Source organism: Anser cygnoides, chromosome 11, assembly GCF_040182565.1.
Source record: "Anser cygnoides isolate HZ-2024a breed goose chromosome 11, Taihu_goose_T2T_genome, whole genome shotgun sequence".
NCBI lineage: Eukaryota > Metazoa > Chordata > Aves > Anseriformes > Anatidae > Anser > Anser cygnoides.
Window position 1 is genome coordinate 2,670,410 of NC_089883.1, and position 23,642 is coordinate 2,694,051.

Here is a 23,642-nt window from a genome sequence, read left to right on the forward strand (position 1 = left end):
GATGACGGGTGCTAGTATATAAACAGAAAGTCAGAAAATTCACTGGGAAGAATTTGTTTTGACTGAAAGATGTGTGGAGAACAAATTCAGGAACTGGAACAGACTGTGCTGTCTAAAGCATTTATTTTCCCCATTTGCCTTTAGAAAGTTAAATTACCTGGAGCGAAAGAAAACAGGTTTCCTCAAAATTAGATGCTTAAAAAATGCAAACATCAAAAAATACTTTCTTTTTTTTTTCAGTTCAGCTAGTATCAAAACAGTATCAAAAATCTTTCAATACTGTTAATGTGGCTCAAAAGCCAAGGAGCCTATGGTAGCTTCCAAACTGCAGCAAGAGCCATGGAACAATTTCTTTCTCCTGCCATGTTGTGTGCTGTGGACAGATTCCAGTTTCCACCTCTGCTTGGCCCAGTGCCAGAGGAACACTTGGCTGCTTGCACTCATTCTAGGTTTTTTACACTATTCCTTACTGTTATCCAAGAGATCTGGAGAAATAAAGGTTGTTAAGATTCAATGCAAATACTAATGCTTAACACTGCCAAATTCTTTCAAGACAAAGGTTTCCTTCCTGCTCTCATCAAGTGGTTTGAAAGCAGATGTTAGTGGGTTTGCATTCTGGGATCCTTTCTAAAACCCCAGGCTCTCCTGCCCATCCATTAAGAGATCCTTTTCCAGAGGAACTGTTTGTATTTCTTAATTTCAGTTTATTGGTGGCATGGAGAAGTGCCTTACATATGCTACTTTCCTATTGCCTTGAAAAGTTATATGGTCCTTGAAAGGGACATTCAGAACAGAAAGGGAAGAATTATACAAATAATTCACACTTCTAACTATATTTCCTATTCCTTGTTTTAACAACTTTACCATTAATTGCCTCAAATTTTTCAACTTCAGTGCAGCTAGCATTTAGTTCACTGGATACACTGGATGCATAGGATGCATAATAAGAGAAATGTTCCTAACTCACACATACACACATACATGTACTGCTTCTACATTGTGAGCTGCAATATATTTAGTGAGTAATTCTGATGAATTTAATGGAATAGTTCACACTTAACAGAATATAAAAATATTAACAATAATAATAAAAATCTAGGACTATTTAGTGACATCAGCTGCAGATCTTAAAAATCTGCAGAGGAGGAAAAGTATCATTTTACAGATGGAAAAGATGAAATACAGAAGGGATCATTTATATGGCCAAGATTCACTGGCAGAATCAGGAAGAGAACAGCTGTCTTATGAATTTTGGGTAAGCATTTAAATTGCAGACATCTTCAAGTTAACACTGTATCAGGGCACCTTAATTGTCAGAGGGGTGTTTGTGATTCAGGGCTGTGTATTGCTCCTATCTGAGACAACTCTCCCATGTCCCCAGGGTGGACACAGCCTGCAACCTCATTACATGCGGAGTAGCTACATAGCTTCGGGGTCTTTTTGCGTGCTACGCTACTGTAAGACTACGGTGTGTGTTAATGTTTGGTTTGCCAAAAGCTTGGGAAACGTTTATTCTGCTACCATCAAGGAAAAGATTTCTTTACCCTGCTATATAGTTTGTTCTCCAGCTGTTGCTTCTTACCTGGAACTGTTGTTGTGGGTACCATAACTCTGCAATTTAAAGTGTTTAAAGAGTTCAAAGCACTCTGTAAGACAGCAAAAGATGTGTATTTCAAAGCCCTGAAGAAATACAAGTGCTTGGCCTAGGAGAAGAAGAAAAGTCTGATATGCTAAGGCTAACGATAAACCCAGTCTTGCTTCATGGGGCAGATTACATGGATGCAGGGACCCACATCTGCATTGGGCTTTTCCTAGCTCAAAGCCTCACGAAGGAGCAGAAGGCAGCTTGGCAGGGGGGCGGTGCACAGAACATTGTCTCAACCCTTTACTGGGCCTTGTTGTGGATTTTATGCCCCTTTCTCCCCAAGACTTCTGCAAAACCTACTTGGTTCTAGCTGGTTTTATTTCTTAATAAATAGCCTGCATCCCATGAAAAAAAAAGCTGTCTGTTTTGATGAAGGAGCCAACCTGGGAGTAGAAATTCTTACTGAGTGTAGTATTTTCAATTGAATTGTCATAGACTGATTCAAACTGCCATGAGCATACATTACGTTTGAAAGATTTAATTTAGCCAACAGATGCAGTTCTCATGGAAGCGCATGATACGTCTGGTAGTAGTGAAAACAAAGAAACAAAAAATCCACTCTAAAATGTCTTTAATGTTTAGCTTTCTGCTCCTATTAGGTAATGATTAATAGACACAGAGGGGAAAAAAACGAGCTTTTATTATTTTCATCTAAATGTTAAGAGGTGCTGTGTGAACAACCATAATTTCAGGGACTGCTTTGTCAGAAGAATTTCATGGATAGTAGTTTGTTAAGCTGATGAATTGTTTTAATTACTCAGTCAAACGCTATTTATGATGAAACACATGACACTCACAAAATTTGATCATTCTTAGTCACAACAGTATGTGACTAACCTCTCCTACCAGTAATTGCCAGAAACATACTTGGAAATTACATTTTATGAGGCTACCTTGAAAATTAACATATAGGATATTAATTTTATAGGTGTAAAGAAATCTATTCAGTCATGTCCGCAATATTAAACCGTAGCAATAAATAACCATAAAGGAAAATGAATAGATTCTATGAAGCAAAGAGAAGAGGAGGCTGAGGGGAGGCCTCATGGCGGCCTGCAGCTCCCTCACGAGGGGAGCAAAGGGGCAGGCGCTGAGCTCTGCTCTCTGGGGACAGTGACCGGACCCGAGGGAATCACTCCTAGCCTTGAATATCTTTAACTGGCTGTATTACACCTAAAAGGTATGGCACATACAGGGCTTAATCCTCGGGTGGTTAATGTCAACAACCCAGGTCACGCTGATCTGAGAACAGAAAGATATTTTCTGATCTGAGAACAGAAAAGAAATTATATTTTTAAATATAATGGGTTTAAAATTACCAGTTCTGTGAGAGTTCCCAGACGTTTGCAAGTGACACCGCAGTATGGTATTTGGTTCCATATTCCCTACATATTTCCTGACTTATTTGGTGGCTTATGTTCACCATCCCAGACAGTTCTCAGCTTTGTTCTGTTCTTAGTCTGACTCTTGCTGGCATTGCATTTGAAATGTTTAACTGAGGTATTCCTGCAGTTAATGGACAGTATTTTTCTTTCGTGTCCACATCTCATTGACATCTGTCTGTCTTCATTAGCTGCCATCCATTGTCTGGAGAATGTAGCTGCAAAGCTGGCTGGGCTGGACTCTACTGCAATGAAACCTGTCCCCCTGGGTACCATGGCGAAGGCTGCCAGCTGACCTGCTCGTGCCAGAACGGTGCAGATTGCGACAGCATCACAGGGAAGTGTACGTGTGCACCAGGATACATGGTAAGTGAGTGCTGGGAACAATGGAGCATTTCATAAGGTGCCTGCTCAAAAGTAAAGAGGACTTTAATCTCATTTCAAATAATATTTGCATAAAAGTGGCCAGGTGCAGGTAATTTTTCCCCATTTTACTGTAAGTCCACATAATTCTCCTTTGAACAGTGTCAACCTATTACTTCTGCTTACTTACTTAACATCAGTATTGTAAGTTTATGACTGTTGTAAGTATAAAGACTTGGTTCCCTGTCTTACATTCTAAGTCAAGACATAACAAAAAAGATGTCAGATTATTGTCTGCCTGGAAGAGCAGAAAAAGAATTCTCTTGGCCTTTCAGCATGTTCATTGTCAGTCACGCTGTGTTTTTAATAGATGAAGACTTTTTTTTAATGTTACAAATGATAGAGCAATTTATGTCTTTTCTGAGTATATTGGCAGGTGTCTTTTACCTGAGCATCAGAAAGAGCCTCAGACATTCTGAGGTAAACAAGCTTTATATTTTATAGACGAAATATAAAATGGCTGAAGAAATCAGCCACGGTGAAACAGAAAGAAGGCAGATCATGAGCTGATAGAACAAACAAGAGTTTCCACTGATATTTAGCAGCCAACTAAAATGTGCATCTCCTAGATGTGTTTTACCTCTTGTTTTAAGTTAGCTTCAAAATGAAATGAATACATATCTTAAAATGCTAGAGGTCTGATCTTTGACTATGTTGTAGCTCTTCTGCTTTGCTTTTATGACACACAGTGAACATCATATCAGGTAGCTTTAGAACCAACAGAAGGGGTATGGCATGCCCAATCTAGATACCATCAGTGCCCACTGCGGTGCTTTCGGTTTTCTTGGAAAAAGGTTGCTGTATTTTGCAGGGGTACGTGCTGTTGTCATCTGTATGGGAAGGATGTGCAACTGTGTGACAAGATCACATGTGTGGAGCCCTATATGAAATTAGTGGGATGCTAAATCCTGTTTAGCCTCCCTCCCTTCTAAATCTACACCTCAGCTTGTGATCACCAACTGCCACCTCCAGAACAGCAGAAGTGGGGTTATGGTTTAGAGTCACTTTTGTTCTCTGCTTCATGTCAAAAGCTGAACCTGTAAACTGGAGCTTCCACCTAATTTCCAGAGTTCTCTCAATGCTGGGTATAAACAGATTTATTTAGACATGAGGTGTAGGACTGGCAAAAGCATGCAGGGCAGCAGTACTTAGAGATGTTTTTTTTAAATAAAAAAAAAAAAGAAAAACAAAGAAGAAAAGAGCTTTGAGGTTTGATTCCCCACTCATTTACACTAATAGAAAACAAGAATTTATCTTGTCTGTACACCAGTGATACATAAGTATTAATATAAAGTAGAGAAAAAGATGAAGACAGCAGCATAAAAGTAACAAATGCAAAACAAAAAGATACCAAGACCCTCTTTCTTATAAAGAATGCAGCTCAAGTTTGCAGCACAAGAATATTTTGGGACCCTTTACAGTACACATGTAAAAAAACTCATCATTTGTCCAATATATATAGCTCCAAGACAGTGTTATTGCAGCTGTGAAGCCTGGGAAGATCCTATTGCATTGCTTCAAAATAATATTTAATCTCATAATAAAGAGCTTTCTTGCATTGACATTTAAACAGCTTGGTTATTGAGGATAGCTCTATAATCAGTGAAGCATATTTAGGCATTAGTATCATTGCTCTCTCATAATATACTATAATCTCTGGCAATTAGTCCATGAGGGGAAGTAAAGCCTTTAAATTGCTAATTTATTGCCTCTGAAGCGTATTTGTCATTTGTATGCATGCCAGATGACTTGAGTTGCAATAGTTCTTTCAAATGCTGGAGAACACAGGCAGTAAAGAAAACTTGACAGGAACCTTTGCTTCGCACCCCAGAACAGCAGTGTCCTGACGAGCCACTCTAGCCGTATGCCGTACGCCCTATGCTCCACCACCTGGGCAGGGAAAAGGTGTCAGCACTGCTTCCCGACACAGGCTGCAGGTCGTGGGAAAGATGCCATGGGGCCAGAACCCTCTCAAGGCTTGAAGTGGTTTATCTCAGTGACACGCTCAAGATCAGGCTTTGCCTTCAGGTGTGCATGCCTGCATCCTGGTGAGGCGATGGGGAGCGCAGCCTGCGGTAGAGTTTTGCCCTTGAATTCAGCCAGCCTCCAAGCAATGCAGTGTCTGTTCCTGAATGCAGGATGTCTCTTTTGGCAGCACTGACAATAGAGAGATGCTAATATAGAACTGGGCAGAGGTAGTTATTCAGAAAAGCCATAAATGAATCCCTCTTGCTTCTTCTAGCATGAGGCTTGGCTGATGCAGCTCTGAGGTCAGAAATTTTGACATGTGGTTGGAAAGAATGAAAGTGGGATCAACATTTTACACTTCACAGAAACATAGGAACTTATATAGCAGAGCAGGGTAAAGGGTTTCTAAGTAAGGGGAAAGTAAGAGAGCATAATGGCATGTGGGACACAACTGCAAAGGCAGAGATTCGACCCATAGGACGTTAGGGGTACTGGCTGGCTAAAAAACACAGTGACCAAGAAATCACAGCCTCTTCCTGACAAAGCACTCCTCCAGACCACTTGTCTTGCACAGATGGCTTGTCTTTTAACTGTGCCCTGCCTCGGCTGTGTCAGGGCAGCTGGGCTGGGTTTCAGAATGAATCATCTGCTATCACAGCCAAAACAGGGACATTTTGTTGGGATGCAGAACAAACCATTAAAAACACAAAGCATCTGGTCACCTTTATTAAACGTATTAAGTGGAAAGGCAGCCATCCCATAGGTTGAAATGTACGTGTGCAGAGCTCTTAATTTTTTGGAAGCTAAGCAGATTCAAGTGTTAAAATAAAAAGGTACGTTGTAGCTCAAAAAATAATACATTATTTATTACCTTTGACATTTCCAAAAATTCAAATGCCAATGCTAAATATTGGTGAGCTTGCAGTTTTGGATAGAATTTCAAAGCCTTTTATATCTTCTTTATTTTAGATGAATATATTGGGTCAGACTCAACAACCAGATTTACACATACCTGGCTCTAAAAACAAATTACACTGGTGTAAAGATGTTATTGGGTATCAGTACAGATTGTATGTATGAGGTTTTGATACAACTGTGTTCACACTGGGATATTGCATTGTTTTAACTGTGGGACGAGGGCATTGTACTATTTTAACTGCAGATGCTGTTTGTAGATTTGTCTGAAGAGGTAGCTGAGAAATCGGAGTGACCCTCTATTATACCCACAACAGCCCAGTTCTTGGAGGCAGCCTACAGGACGATAAAAGTAGGATAACAGGAACATAGGAGACACAACAAGGTCTTATTCCCCAAAATCACAGAGCAGGTCTAGGGCTCCTCCTCATATGCTCCAGCAGTAGAGTCCCCACTGCAGGCCTGTTGTAACCCCTGTGCTTACTGCATCTCACTTGTGAAGGGGGGTTAAGGGCTTGTATCCATTAATTAAAATGATTGCAGGGAACCATCGTTATAAACATGCTAATAGGGCACTTCCCCGAAGCTGGTAGTTTTTAAATATTTGAGGATTACCCCTTAGTACTCATGTGACGAATTGCCAGTGATGTTTTTCTGAAGAATGACTTTGAAAAGCCAGTCTGCTGCCATTTCATTTGTGGCAAGAAGGAATCTGATAAAAACACACAGGGACTACACAAAGATTACCCTTAAAAAGGAGACAGGGAGATTCTCAACTGGTAGAATTTGGATCCTTACTCCCACACACAAATATTCACTCCTTGCAAAAAATTATTTGGATTCAATTATGGGGGTGGTGAGAAGGGTTATACTAACTTGCACCTCCCCCTCCTTCCAAATTCTGCTTTCAGATGCTCTCTTACAAGCCCACTGAAGTCTTTTTTGCTATAGGGATGTAAAAGGAACCAGGATTTGCCCTGTCCTCTCTTCTTTGTTTTTGGTTCATTGAATTTTATTCCTGTAATTCAATAAATGTGTTGAAGAAGGCCAGAGAATATGAATTAAATATGACAGGAGACCACAGGAATCCTGACCTTCTGTCTCACAAGGAAATCTTGAAACCAACCCCCTGCACATACCTATCAGCTTTCTAGCCACTGAAATCATTACAGATACTATTGAAATACAACTCGGTTCACCTTCTCCATTGCACAGCTAATTGCAACTTTCTTGAAAACAGTAGCTACCTAGACACCTCATCCTGTGATATGCCTTTGTTTCTTTATGGATGCTTTGTTTTCTTCCTTTGAAAAATGTGTTTAACTTCAAATGCTTTCATTCTGTCTATTGTGGCAAGGAGATACGTAGTTAAAACATTTCTCTGCCCAAGACACTGAGAAAACTTTAACACTTATCTGTGGAAAGTGCGGTCAGCCTTTACTTCAATGGACACTTAGGTCTATATTTCACATCTAGATGACAGAACTTATATTACTTTAAAGAGTTCATCTATTTATGCTGCTATTTTTTGAAGACCTGTCTACTTTTATTGAACCCTGCATGCTGGCAAGCAAAGCTAGCACTTCATCACCAAAATGAAAGAATTCATTTTGACATTTTTCTATTCCTTGACTATATTAGTAGATCCCATACAAGCTGATCCCTGAATTACACAGTACAGGAAAAGACGGAAACAACAGGAGAGATGAACTCTTACTACAAGATTTTTCAGCTTTTGGGATATCGCTTGGATTCCCTAAAACTTTCCAAGATGGATTTCAATTCTGTACATCTGTAATCATTTGCATCTTTTGTTGACATTGCATCAAAATTGCCTTTCAAATATATCCTTGTGTAAGTGCTCATGTATATAAATCCTCACTGAGCTCAGTGCGAATATGTGCACTTAAGGGTAGTGCACAGACCCCTTACTCTGGGTCTGTACATCCATAATTTTGTCTAATATGCCAGAATTTCTTAATATAATGCTTTCTCTACTGCAGGAATACAAATTGCTTCCAACATACATGCCAGCATATTGGACTAAAAGTCAGCACCTGTAACACACATAAACAATTGCTCAAACACTTAGTAAAAATAAGTATATATTATATTGCTATAAACCTACGCAAATGCATGGCAAATGTATAACAAATTTTGTAACAGATAATCTCTCAGTACAATCGCACACAGTCTCAGGCCAGTCATAGTCTGCCCCATGCCTACCCAGTGAGTAAAATGACCAATTTACCCTGCTATGAAATGAGGAAAACCATAATTTTGTTTTACCTATAGAGGTCATAGAGAACTTACAGATCCAGTCCGTTGAGTATTCCAGCCATGACTGGCTTCCTTCTGGCACATGCAATAGCTCTCGGTCCCTGAAGAAAACATACAGGAGAGAAAAAACAATCTTTCCATCTATATTAAAAAAAAAAAAAAAGCCTGCTCTCCTGTCCTATACCTTTAAAATTCTCTGTGTTGTCTAAAAGAAAAAAAAGGAGTAGCTAGAAAGGAGCACCTTATCTTATCTTCAGTTGAATTTTCCCTGAAGGTCCACAGTCCCAGGTAGGTCTGGTGGAATTTAAAGAATCAATGGCTGTAGGTGTTTTCTAAACACTCAAGGTGATAAATACAACTTTATCAGAATATTCCCTCTCTTCTACATATTTGCTTTCATCTTTATTCTAAATGTATCATCCTTCACCTGTTCAGAAGGAAGCAGGAAAAAAAGAATGAGACTTCTTTCTCTTATAAGCCCCTGTTTCAGTAGTGAAGTTATTTTATAAATTTCATAAAATTCTTAATGTAAAAAATGAACCGAAGGTTGGAGATAGTGGATCTGTTTTGGGGGCTTTAACTCATTTAAATGATCTGTTTCTCTTTGAGGTAATTCCAAAAGTACTTCAGTGGAAGCTCATCTCTGAGCAACAGGGCACCTCATCAAAAGGTTTAAAAAGAAAAGACGAGGGGAAAAATCTTCAATAGAGCCTGTGTCCTTTTATCCTTGATTTACTGAGCATATCAGTTACCCCCCTTTGTTAAGAACCCTTTTCATTTATAGGTATAGAATAAATTCAGCCATTTTATCAAGATGTTCTTGTTACCAATCACCAGTATAAATTTTACTTGCTGTAGGAGGGGAAAGGTTTTCTGGCACAGCAGTTGTCCAATTAACTGGAGTATTACAGGCAACAAAAATAGTTTCCCCCAGTCTCATTTCATGAATTACCTAGATGCACAAATAAGATGCATTTTCTTCTCACAGCTTTCCTATTTTATTCATAATGCAATGTCTCAAAGCCAATGTGAATGGCTAGCAGTAGTGGAAGTGGGTGTGGAAAAAGGCACCCATACTGTGCAGGTGGGTTTGAGCATAGGTTGCAGCTTGGAGATAATTTATTATTAATTAATAGTAAAAACAAAACAAGTTTTCCTATAGGTAGTAGAACTAAAAAAGCCTTGTTTTCCACAGATCTATATCCTGAGCTCCCTGGCCTTTCCTACCCCACTGCAGTACCCTGGTCTCTCTGTCAGGTCCCCTGTGACATTTTAGCTAGCAAAGAGCGCTCAGATGGGCTCACACACATCAAATTTTCATAATCCCCTCCCTACATAATGAGGTTAAAGGTACCAAGCATCACGCTCCCTAAGAAGGATTAGGAGTTGCCTGAACAAAGACTGAATATTAAGGCATGACGTGGAAGGAATTGATGCCTGTGTTCTCGCCCTTTGAACTCTTTCCTATTTATTGGCTTTACCTTTGTTTCTCCTCAGTTATTCAGGAGTTCACAGTAGGCTTCATTTTAAGAAGCTTCAGGATATCCTTCTGTAGCCATGACTAGTTCCTCAGCCGCCCCTGAAGTACAGAAACATGGCAGGAAAGGAAAACCAACTCGGGAGGACCATCCCTGGTGACACAAGCAGCAATGCCAGAGGGAAAGTCACTGCTGGGGCACAAAGAGGGAGGTTTGATGCAGCTGCAGAAACAGCAAAAAGAGCTGGTAGTTTTGAAGTGTTCCGAACAGTTTTGAGAAGATCATTTTGTCAAAGTCAGCAAGAAGGAAATGCAGTCTCTTTGATAACGTGTCAGTGTGAGTTTTAAGTCTGAGCATAGCGTGAAATTATTTTTAAAAATGGGAGATGTAATTGTGCTCTGAAAAACCATGATAGGTCAAATTAAAAATGATATTTACATGGCGCTTGAAAAGTGGCTAAAGACAAAAGTGCTATTAACTGTGAAACAGTGACAATAACACAGCCAAGTCCTGGGTACTACCTACGGCTCTGTTCAAGAACCTCTCTCCTGGTTCTCATCTTTTAGGATTACATTGTCCTTAGAATGTGCATCTTGGTGGCTTCTAGATGGAGTCTGAAAGCTCACCTGCTAATTTTTTAAGCTTAGAAACAACTTTACAGTGGATTCGGAACAAATAGCAGATCTAAAGCATACAATAAAAAACAATTCTGCTCCATACAACATAATTAGGGGTGAGATGGAAATTTTTTCTAGAAATGAAAGAACTCTCACTATCTAGTTGTACAGAAGTTTTATCTGTCAGCTGGGTTGCATGCTGAGAGGTCTTAGCGTAAAACAAAACATCGTGTGCCCTGTGTGTTGGTTGACTCCATATGTAAATAGTGCTGGTCAGGAATCGCTTGTTCCTATCAGGAGTTTTGCATATTCATAGACCAGAAGAAAACTGCATCCTGATCTACCTTGTCATTGATGACCTCTGAATTTTCCTACTATCTCTCTATACGTACAAAAGTATATATTTATGTGTATAAAATAGCCATACTTTTATTTTTTGTAGGCCATTGGGACTAACAACAGACTGTAGAGCTTTGCATCTCTAGGCTAGTAGTTCTGATCCAGGCGAGGTCAGTACAGACTGAAAACTATCTTCTCTTGGCTGTGCAGTGGCCTGCATGAAATGACTTTGGTCTCAATCCAGCTCCCCGTGGATGAGTATGCACATCACAAACCCCATTTCCATCAGCAGTGACTGGCAAATCTGCTGGCAGACTGAGCCATTTACCATTTTACCTTCACAAACCATTGCTTCAGGTCAAGCTTGGTGGCATGGCTGTGTGATCCATTTCAAAGTCCCCATAGGACTCTTCCTGGGGACAAACAGTGCAGGTACTTTGGGCTTTCAGAATGGCACCCTTCGTAAGCACTACATTCCAGCCAGATTGAGCATCTTTATTAAATGGCAGGTGCCTTTCCGGGAAGTCGATCCACTGAGATGGTCTTGCTGCATGTAGGCTGGGAAACAATGAACAGCACCACAGTGCAATGGAACGGGATGCAGGCTAAAACCAGTATTACACTAATGACTCACAAATGGATTCTTCTGGCTCTGCTGTGTTACAGGAAAATATATCCTACATGCAGATCCCAATAGGGAAGATCATTATGGGGAGACCACCCGTGTATTCCCAGGCTTTCAGGCTAAGCTGCTCCCCTATTGATTTTTATATCAATGAACCAGGTGCTTGCTGCCTATTAGGCTTGTTGGCATTCTCCCCCCAGAGCTCCTATTGACCAATTAGACATTTCTGCTGGCGTACTGGCAGTCACAGCATTTAGGAGCCTGACAGCGGTCATGTCAGCACCTGGCTGCATGAGCCGTAATGAAGGGGCTTCTCTCACTTCAGGGCATTTGTTGTTTGCTGAACTATTGTACCGGAGTATTTAACAAGGTCACTGGATGCACAAGACACAGTGGGTCTCCCTCAGTTGTGGAAACTGCATCCTTTTCTTTGAAATCAATGGATTTTTTCAAGATCATTTTATCAAGTAGCTCAGTTTTATTTTGCTTGCTCTCTCTCTTAGCAATGTACAAGCTCCAGAAATTGTCTGTGACAGCTCAAATTCTACTTTGTCAGCCCAAGTTTACCTGAACACAATTGCTAGCTTCAGTAGGGTTGTCCCAGGTATACAAGAGTGGAATTTGTCTCAGTGACTGCCTCTACTAATGAGAACTGATTCAGTTACACATAGTGTCTATAATTTGATAAGAACTGTGAGCAGTCCCAGATCTCTTCCTCTTTCTTCTTATATTTACTTTTACTTCTGGGCTCTGCTGCAGTTTTATGTACCTGAATAACTCCAAAGTTTTCCTAAGTGGGTCCAAAGGAACCAGCTTCATATAGAAACCCTGAATGCCTCTGTCTTTGTTACTAGTTGACATATTTCCTGTATTTTATCCTTAATTGGCAATGTGGCTGTGTCAAATTGCATTTCCGTTTCTGTAGCCTCATTCAGTATCACTGGAGCTCAATATCCTGTTCAGACTGAGTCATTTGAGCTGAATCTTGCAGAGGAATAAACTGCTTGCCAATAGCAGTGTCTCTTTTCATCTATTAAGCTTCTAAATGTACATATCCTTATCCACACTATCTGTGGATCAATGCATAGAAGTGTTGGTAGCTGATTCTCTTGGTAGTTCAAATTGCAAACAGACTTTATTACAGCCACCCAAGTCACTGGTTAATTCTTTATTTTATTTTCTGTCTAACTATACTGCCAAAGGAAGAGGGAGGTTTTATCCTTTATGATCAGACCCGTGTAAATGGAAAATCCTGCTGTGTTTCTTATGCCAAAGAGCAACTGAACTTTTACCAGGTATTGGACTCTCTTGCTTTTGGTTTTTGGTTTTAGGAAATGTGTGAAAATTTGAAGAGGACATCTGTTATCTGCCTGTGAATGATTGCCAGGTTATTTACCAGCTTTTCAGAAGCTGCATCACAAACTCCATTAGCTTAAAGTTGACATGAAATGTTATTCATTTCATGCCATAAAGAGTATTTTCCACCTATGTACATAGATGGTTTCTTTTCTTTTTTTTGGCTTTGATCCTTTCAAGCGTGCATCACGCACCCCAGAACTGATGTCAACGGCAGGTGTAAGCATCGTGAGCCCCCTGTCTGCATGTTTTCCATCCTCAGAGCTTCTTCTGTGATTCAGTGCCCCTAGTAAGAGACTGGCTGAGGATACCTGCTGTGCACAGCACATTTAACTCCTCCTGGACTCAGTCCATCCACTCTGTGTGGACAAGAGGTCAGGCATGCACTGATGTACTGAACTTGTTGTCATCTTCTGCTACAGAAAGATGCAGGTCTCAGCTAGTGACCGCAGTGTGCATGCTAGGGAAGTTTGGATTTGTCACCACGCTTGGACATTATCCTTAACTGTAGAGCACAGCTGTAGAAGAATGCTAAAAGAAAGTTTGCAAACAGTGTAAAATTATTGGGATAGTCAAATATAAAGCTAATGGCAAATATGCAGAAATGTTTTGTGTTACTGAACGACTGGGTAAGGTGAAAGTTGGTGCTCAGAAATGCAAAGTAATATACAAGGAGACAATAATGTTAAGTAAATACACAAAAGGTGAATTCTAATTTAATTCTTACCACTCAGGGACAGAGATCAGGCAATCGCAGTGGATAGTTTTCTGAAATACGCAAATGAGTGCTCATCACCAGTCAAAAACAAACAAACCAACCCAGAGCACCAGCTAGAGCAGTTGGAATGACCAGGAAAAGAACAAAATGGGGTAGAAAAACAATTTTTTGTGCTATTATATAAATCCATAATATATCTAAATCTTAAATTACTGCATGCAGTTTGGCTGATTGCTGCTTACAAAGGATATAATGGAAGTAGTGAATGGTGACAAAGATCATCTTTTATTTGGAATAGCTTCTATACAAAGAGTGACTCGATAAACTAGGACTCAGTTCAGAAAACAGATGGCTGAGGAGGGATGTGATAGAGATCTATGGAACTGAGGCTGGTGCATAGGACACGAACAAGGAATGATTATTTACTATTTCTAATAACACGGGAACAGGGGGCAACCAATTAAATGATTGCACAGCAGGTTTAAAGACAAAGATAGTGCTTTTCACAGAATGTGTAATTAAATTGTGAAATGGCTCCCATAAAATGAGAATAAGAGAGTGGGATGATTTTGCTTAGAAAAGGGGTCACTGAGGGTAGATATGTGAGAGGTCCCTTACATCATTGGAGAAGGGGAGAAGGAATGTATGTTTGCTATTTATCACAGTATAAGAAGTTTCCCAATTAAAAAACAGGCAGTGGATTGAAGCAAACAAATAAACATAATTTTTCTCCTTTGTATTTATAATTAAACTGTGGATCTTCTTGCCAGAGGACGTCATAGAAGCTGAAAGTATAAATGATACCTTTTATTCCCTGTTTTTGCTAATGTCCTTCTTGCAGAGCTGTTCAGACTTGTCAGCCAGAGCGAAACTTATTAGTGCAAAAAAGTCAGGAGGCCACAGTTGTTCTACGAGGCAGATCTTGCACTGTGCCACTCAGCTCATGTGGACTGAGCAGGAACCATCTCCGGTTTCCAGACAAGGACACTCCCATAAACTAGCTGGGGCAGAATTAGCCAGGTGGGTTGCCTTCTTGTAGATACCTCGCCAAAGAGGACCAGATGAGCTTTTACTCTGCGCTAACAGGGCCTCTCCTAAACAGACAGGAAGACAGAAAATGGAGCATCCAGGTCTGTTTCCTCTCTCTTGATCTCACATAGCTTGTAACCATGCAGCTGCAGCTAGTGCAGAAGGGTGGTGTCTCAGAGCTCTCTGCATGCCTCCCAGGTTGGTTCTGGCACTGGTAGAGGCAGCATCAGGTTGGTGTTGTTCCTTTTCCTTTACCGTAGTGATGGCTACAATTCAGATTTTTCCATCTGAAAAAGCAGAAGAAAGCAGGGCTTTTTTTTTGTCTTTAACAGTAGTATTCAAGGGCTGGCTTCTGTCCCACAGTTTGGGCACAAGTAGCTTGTTGAGTACATCATGAAGAGCACATCTTGTGTATACTTCTCAGGCATTTAAATGCTTTCCACTGACTTGAAATAATCCACATTATGTCTGGGTCATTTTACCTTTTGGGACATTTAATTGTGATATGGCCATGGTTTTTGGAGCATTGTAGAATAGCTGCTGATGAAAGTTGATGATAGGAGCAGCAATGAGCCCTGCAGACGTTTGACTCTCTATATTCTCTGCTGTAAGGATGGTGAGGCACTGGAACAGGCTGCCCAGAGAAGTTTTGGATGCCACATCCCTGGAAGTGTTTAAGGCCAGGCTGGATGCAGCTTTGAGCAACCTGGGATAGTGGGTGGCGTCCCTGCCCATGGCACGGGATTGGAGCTAGATGGTCTTTAAGGCCCCTTCCAACCCAAACCATTCTGTGATTCTGTATAACTTCCCCAGAGTTAAGTTTAAAATACTCTGAGAGTTTGCTCCCTGCCACACCTGAATGAATCTGAAGTGGACCTATTCCAGATTTAAACTGCTTTAACAAAAAAGGAACTTGGTTACCCATCTGGCCCCATAATGTATATTAGTAACCCTCCTGATACAGATGTGATTGACCTGCCTTGATAATACATCTTCCCATTAACTAAATCTAAACCCAAGTATTAAAGATGTTTTCATTTCCACCTGAAATATCTGTTCCATAAACAATCTCCCCAGCTCAGCTGTGAACAGAATTAGGAGCTTGTTTTAGTATTGTGCCCTTACGTAGCCAGCTGCTGGGGCTGGCCAAGCTCTGCACACCCATCTGATTTAGCTGAACACTGGCCTCCACCGTGTTTTTTGAACCGTGCGTGGCTATGTTGCTTGTACTCCATTACAGGCTGCCCGGGGGAGGCTGTCCTCTCAGGTACGATGCACTGTCTCACCAGGAGAAATGTCCCGAGGAAATGATGTAGGAGTTGTTTTACCCAGTCTAAATCCAATCTCCTATTTTTGGAGAGGTCCCTCATGGATAAATGTGTTTTGTGATATTTTATTAGTTGAAAAGTGCTGACTGTATAAAAAAAATCTTGTTCAGAGGTTGATGATCATCTTTTTTACTCTCCATACTACTTTCCTTGTGAACACATTTAATTATATGAGGTTGTATTCATTGCCTCGCTGCCATTAAAGTGCTCTGCAGTTAAGGTCTAAATACTAAACCAGGCAGATATTCAAGTGTTGTAAAGTTAGTCTAGATTTTTTTTGCCAGCAACAGTGCTACACTGATTTACAGTGTGGGGGGGTCTTGCGTGCTCTCTTTATTGAAGTCTCTTTCTTTTTTTTAATGCCCGTATTTAGGTGGCTTGAACAGTAAGGATGGATTATTTTAATTGCAGATAACTGACTGATATTGGGAATATTTTTAGTGCAAACTAGAAAACTATTCCCTTGTGGTGAGGGGGTTTGTAGTGCTCACTGACAGAAATCCAACTCAAGCTTGCTGTTTAGTATGAAAAATCAAATTTTTTTAACGAAAATTTTATTTGTATTTGTTTTCACTTCATTTCATGGAGACAAAAAAAAAAACACCACCTCACGAAACTAGAATTTGCTGCCTTTATTCGTACAGAGTACTGCTCCATTACAGCAGCTTTGTGCCACGACTACCTGTGTGGGAACTTGTGCTCCCCTCTCAGCCTGTGCAGCCCAACAAAGGCTTTGGCTACAGCCGGTAAAATGAAACCAGCGCTTTCTATTCAGAGCTGGTGGATTTGTGCATGTGCACATATAAGCTCTCTGTGTATTTTATAACAAGATCAAAAATACATTATATTTCATTTATTTATTAAATAATATTGGATAAAGCCTTTATAATACTTTGAAAGGTTATGCGATACAACATTCAGGACTGTGAAGGGTTGTGTCTTTGGATGAGTCATGAGCTTGTGACTTAAGAAGTGACATAAAATGTCACTTTTTAAACATAAGAAAGCTCTTTCCTGTCCTTTCTACCTCACTCCATCTTCTTCCATATAAAGGGCGAAGGGAAAAGGAGACTGAATAAGGTCATCAGTGGTTTCATTGTGCCATTTTAGATGTGTATCAGACTCTAGCACAGCTACATCATACCATGTTACAAAATGGGTAAAGGAACAGTTGTCAGTTCTTAGTAACACTGATTACCTGCAGACTGAAAGCCTGGCTTGTACAGGGCACAAGATCCTTCCTCAAACTTTTTTCTGCATTATATCATTAGCACCAATAATAGCATCTGCAGGGAGTAATTAGTAACACCCAGAGGGGAAAGGAATTCAGCCAGAGGACATCATTATGTCTGGGAAACTAAAGATGCTGTATTGTAAGGTCATGAATAAATTGCTTGAGTTGAGGGTAAAGGAGATGACCAGAAAAAGTACAAAGTTTCCTACTGCTGCTAATATGCTTATGAAGAGCACGTTAATTTCCACTGGAACACCATTAGGGAAATTAGTTTGTTCTGCCAGTTTGTGCTGCTGGATACCATATGTTTACCTTGAGGGAATGTTTGTGGAGAACCACTTTGGGTTAATTGTAAATTTTACAATTAAATAAGTAAATATACAGAACTGTGTCTGTGATCTGCATCAGTGCCCAGACACCGTGTACCGGCACACTGGTGTGCCACATTCAGTATGTACACATAAATATGTACTTTTATGTACTAAGTCCATACCAATCACCTTATCTGGACACGCAGACATTAGGTACAAACAGCACTTGCACTTTTTCTTTCTGATCTGCTTATCGCTACATACATATGGCCCTGCACCATGCCCTTCTTTCCATTTCAAGCCTGCGCTGAGCACTCAGCTTGCCCTGCTGCTGGTGACAGGTGCTGCACCTCCAATTCACGGGGCACAAAGAAAGGCAACGAGAGGGAGAGAGGGGAGATCAGATACCACGTTAAATATCTAAGGTCAGTTGGAGTCCCATTACAGATTACCAGCGGTTCAAATACGTTGCCTTTCACTGCTGTCAGCCCCCCCTAACAATCTGTGCGGGAACAGGGGACGTGCAGCACCTCAACAGGTTCAACCTCAAGAACACTCGAACCAACCCGTCACCGAGGTCTTTATCATGCAAACTTGATGCCAACTTCAATAACAGCCCTGTTAGTCTTCTGCATTGCAGAGGCCTTGAAAAATTGATTTTCTGTTTTGCCACTGACTTCAGTGGAACCAGCCTTTAGCACTCCAAGGAAAATATATTCCTGTAGGTTGTAGTTACTTCTGAAATTCTTAATTTAATGTCCTTGAATAGTCAAACTTTCAGAGAGACCAGGCATGGCTGCAGACTTTGCTGGGTGTTGGTGACCGCTGCTGGGTTATTAACTCCTTTTACAGTCTGGGATTGCATTTTTTTTTTCCTTATAAACTGTATTTCAGTGATTTAAACGTCTGATCCAAAACGTATAGGAGTAAATAAAAGTCTTTTTATTGAATGCAGAAAGAGGATTTTAAAGGAAGGTGGCCCTTGTTTACAGCAGGAATGTATTTTTAACATAAACAAGCAATCTAATACTTACTGTTAGGGCAACATTAATCCAGGGAAAACACTTTGTGAAGTGGCCAGAGCTTGTTAACACAGTTAACACCTAAGGCAGCGGTGTGTCTTTAAGCTCCACTAATATTGTACAATAATAATTTTTGAGGAAGAAAATCTTCACCTCTGCCTGAACAGAAACAAGACGTATTATTGACTGCCATCCGGCAAGACGTATGCTCTGGCCCTCATGAGTCTATTAATATTTGATGCTGATGGATGTGAACTGGCAGCCGGAGTTATTAATGGCGTTTGGTTCCTTGGGCCTAACCCTCAATACATAGGGGAGAATTAACAATAACAAGAATTGTGTGCCGAAACCTCTTCTGATACTAGAAAGGTCTGTCATTTAGTTTCAGCACCAATTTGTTAATATTTCTGAAGTAATTAACGCTATGAAAGGTCATATAGGTGGTGGTAGTTACATTATTGGCACCGTTCATTTTGATTTAAAGCTGAATTTTAGGGTCCCTGGGACCATAGATACCCACCTGGATCTTTGCTATACGGGGATAATCCTATCAGATACAAATTTCAAACAAGAAAGGGCTCACTTCTTTCAGCTTCTGAGCAGCTGTGCTGAGATGTGGGACACCCTGTCTTTGGTTGTACTGAGATGCCATCTCATGGATTTGGGCCCAGGAATGCAAAGAAGAGGGTAGGAGCATGCTGCTTTACGCAAGGAGCGGGACATTTACTGCAACTGGCCCTGATCCAACACCTAGTAAAGAGAGTTTTTCGAAAAATTAGGTTTAGAGTCAGACTTGACCCGTGAAATCAGAAGGTAATACATGGGGTAGACATCAGGGATATGTTTTGATGAACTGGACATTCTAAGGGAAAATGTTGAAAGAAATGAAGCACTTCTGAAAGTCTGTGGTGTCCATATGGATCACTCTGACATGGAAAATAGAGATGTAAAATACCAAGTTATTTATAGCTAGATTTCTTAATATAGCTTTAACATTTTCAGGGTTATATGTTTGATTGAATTAGCTACTCCTTCCTATCATGTATACCACATCCAGACATTTCACTATTCTCATTAACCTCCTGATCTTAATAGAAAAAAAAGAATAATCAACATAAGAAGCACAGCTGTTGATTAATTTTACTAAATAGGATAGAAATATAGAGTACCATATTGCAAGATTGAAGATTCAATGCACAACATTTAAAATCAGTTTAATAGAATATATAACTCATTAACAACTGGATAGACATATACTGCACTTGGGCAGGTGGTGAGAGGGAGGTGGAATTTACATATTTTTAACAGTACCTGAATGCATTTAATTTCATAGGTCATTCTCCCCAGTCAAGTTCAAAATGTTAATAATGGGGTGTGCATTTATAATTAATAAAATCTTAGAGCCAGTGCTATAGTTCAAGTGCATTTTCCTCTTATGTAATTAAGAAGTTAAGGATATTTGGCAGTTGTCACTCTGAGAGTTCTGAAGGTCTCGCTTGTCAAGCCCAGAGACAGAAATCTCATTAAGCCAGTTAGTTTCTCTGGTAAGGTTTGTTGCAAGGTAAGGGCATATACGGTGTACATCCAAAATGACTAACCTGCGAGTCCACAAAATAGAGTCTATTGCAGTAAATGTCAAAACTCAAAGGCATTTTGAATGAGGAAGAAACATCCTGATGCTTAGCTTGTATATGGCACCTTTTCTTTGACGTACCCAAATTATTCTGTCTGTCTGACTGCCCTCTGTGCAGAGTAGGTGTACAGAAAAGGAGTGAATCTGCACCAGCTTGTCGTGCACGTGGCCAGGGCAAACCTTGCATCACACGAGCCAACTCACAGTCACGGAGCCAGCTGAAGAGCTGGAAATCCCGGTTCTCCTTCCGCCCGTGGCCCAGATGCTGTCTTAGTTCATCAGGTTCCCAAGGGAATATGTTAGCTCCACATCACTCTGTTCTTCTTTCCTTTTCAAAGGAATTTTCCTTTACTTCTAGATCACCAGTTCAAATCCAGGTAAGGTCAGTTGTCATAGAAATTACAGCAGTACCAGCACTCCTGCGCTGTACTTGAAATGAGTTGGGAGTTTTGTTCACACAAGATACAGCTTTCTAGGTGGCACTAATTGGCTGTCTAATTGTCACACACAGGAGAAAGGCAGACGATTGATTAGGCGTGGAGACTGAATGCCCCTCTGCCATCCCGCTCAGCTGTGGGTTCCTGTAGCTCATTCTGTAGGCATGCTGGCAGGGTAATGAGGGGCAGCGTGCTTGGATTTTCTGGCTGTCAAGACAGCACCTTTTACAGCCAGGCCTTTTCAGAGGAACTTGTTTTACTCCACCAAGGTCAAAGATAGCATCTTTTGCAAACACTGCTTTCACTCAAAAGTCAGGGGCTTGTAGGATTTACTTCTGAATGGTACCTATCTTAACCATTTCTCCCCCCTAAACCAAAGTTTTTACTATAAAATAGGAAGAGTCCTACTGGTGCTAGGCAGAACAACAGGCATATGAGGGTTTATGGTGCTCAAAATCTGGTCATATTTCCTTTTACTGTCTCAGTGTCTGGTACTGTGATATACAGGCTCCTGGAGGTACTTGCCATGGCATAGGGAAGCTGACATTTTGTGCATTTATCTCCTGATAAATGGATGCTCCTATCACACAGTGAAGCCTCTCACCTGCAAAAATACATTTTGACCAATATCTTTTCCCTTGAGCTATGATATAGGTCACACTGTGCAATGTAGTTACTATTTAACTTTGGAGTAGGATAGCTTTCCCTGACATAGGATTAAATTATTACAGTTTGACTCACTGAAGAAGTAAATTTAGGAGCTAATTTGTGATGTGAAAGTCAAGACTACACATAGAAGAAAACGGAGTAAAAATACCGTATATATGCTAACATATGTTGACCAGACTGTGGAACTTACTGTATAGGTTTAAAGGGATTGTGCTCGCATTTTATTTCCCTTCTTGCATCCCATGAACAACAGTAGTAAAGAAAAGTGCCTTTCAGCCACGCAAGCCAATCAGTGCATACAGTGTGCCATAATTTACTGTTGAAGTATTGTATAGTTCTGTAATATACAAGTATTTTCCCTCCTCTTCCTAGCTTTCCCAACACCTATAGGACAGCATCAGGAAATAGGACAGAGACTGTTTCTGTGTTTTGCTCTCTGTGCCTCCTCTCTCTGTTGTACACATCACTCCTTGTTCAGCATTCTTCCCAAAGTCACCATCTCATGCAAATTAACTGAAAACAAATGCAGGTACCAGCTATGCATCAAGAAGGTCTAATGCACCTGCCATGCAGTTTTCCTCTCTGCCAGTCTGTGGAAGATGAGCACGCAGGATATCCTTTAGCTTTTTAACAACCGTGTTCTTAGAATATATTTTCCAAGAAATGCAGAGCAATCTTTGCACAGTTTCAGACTGTATATTTTGTGATTAGTGTTTCGTAAGTGATGTTTTGCTTAATGATCTAACATCTGTTCTAGGAGGTTTGTTTTTGTAACTTACACACCTCCTGCTGAATGAACGCCAGAAACTTGTCCCTTTCCTCCAAGTCAATCAAAGCACTAATTGCATCATAATCACGGGAAGCAGCAGTGACTGCTCGAGAGCTGAAGACTCAGCAATCAACTCATAACACTCTGCTCACTGTTTCGAAGGAGAAAGCCTCCCTGTGCAGAGATGGGAATTTCCTGCAATTCAGATTTCTTTAGCTGACTCTGTCTTTTTTTTTTTTTTGGTTTGCAGGGAGATGACTGCACCATTACCTGCATGGCAGGAACCTATGGTACCAATTGCTCATCAGTTTGTAATTGCAAAAATGATGGCGCGTGTTCCCCCGTGGATGGTCTATGCATTTGCAAAGAAGGTAAACAAAATTCAGATTTAACAGTCGTCTACAATTTGGCATCAAGGCTTCTCCCCTTTTAACATGGCACAGCTGTGCAGTCAGTAACTCCACTATCTATTTGTGCCTGTTGGTAATTCAACGGTCTGCCCAAGTATCAAAACTCAACAGGGGCTTGACTGTATGTTTTGTCTCTGCCCTGAACAGGGGCCAGACTTAACCACTGTGCTGCAAGAATAGACCCCGGAACGAAGTGTGCTTGCAGAGCCACAGCTCCATTCTAAAAGAAATATGAAACAAACCCCAAACTGGGCTTTTTGGGTGTTTTGTTTTTTTTGTTTGTTTGGTTTTTCCTTTTTCTATCCCTTTAATACCCCATTTCTCCAGGACTCAACAGCCCCAGTTCTCCCTTCAATGCCTGGAGTAACACAACTGGGCAAAGGAGCAGAGGCAGCCTCCTGCTCGTCCCTCCTTTAGCCCGTTGCGCTGTCAGTGGGGTGAGCCTGTCTTGTTGTCATCCTCTGGTGACAACTTCCACCGTGACAATTCAGCCATGTGCAGTTGTCCTCTGTCTCCTGAGTCAGCATGGGGCTGGAGGATGTAGCTGTCCCTTGTCTGGAAAACAAGAAGTCTTTTGCTTGCCCTGGAGACTGTGTACACGACTCACCTATTTTTGTCCTTCATATATGCCCAGAATTCCCATATGTGCTTGGTTGTAAGCATAACTCATGTACCCAGTAATCACTTGAGAAATCTTGTGCACTCCATAACGTGATGTTTCTTATGTTCCCTGTGTAGTGGTGCTTTCCCCCAGAATACCAACATGAGTTATCCCTATATGGCATGCATAAGCCCTAAAACAGAAGTGAGGCAAATAACAATAAAATCTGGCATTTCAAACATGAATTAATGAATCACTGTAGAACCCCATTTAATGAGGGTGTATAAACCGTGAGTTACTGCTCAACTCCATTACATACAGCTGCAGCGTAATGAAAGCCATTGTGCAGCTGGTAGTTAAGATTTGAGCCTTAATGGTTAGAAATGATGGCCTTTTTTTTTTTTGTGTGTGTGTGTGTAATAGCTTCTTTATATTAAAGATCCTTCTCAAAAA

The 23,642-nt window shown here is 40.6% G+C and overlaps 1 protein-coding gene across 9 annotated transcripts in view; it reads left to right on the forward strand.

Annotated features, from left to right (window-relative positions):
- Positions 1-23,642, forward strand: part of MEGF11 (multiple EGF like domains 11) — a 283,963-nt gene that overhangs the window by 205,859 nt on the left and 54,462 nt on the right. For all 9 annotated transcript variants that reach the window (XM_048076269.2, XM_013193194.3, XM_013193195.3 and 6 more), the window contains 2 exons: positions 3,219-3,393; positions 22,429-22,549. In XM_048076269.2, coding sequence (XP_047932226.1) covers positions 3,219-3,393; positions 22,429-22,549 — 296 coding nt within the window. The remainder of the gene's footprint in view (positions 1-3,218; positions 3,394-22,428; positions 22,550-23,642) is intronic.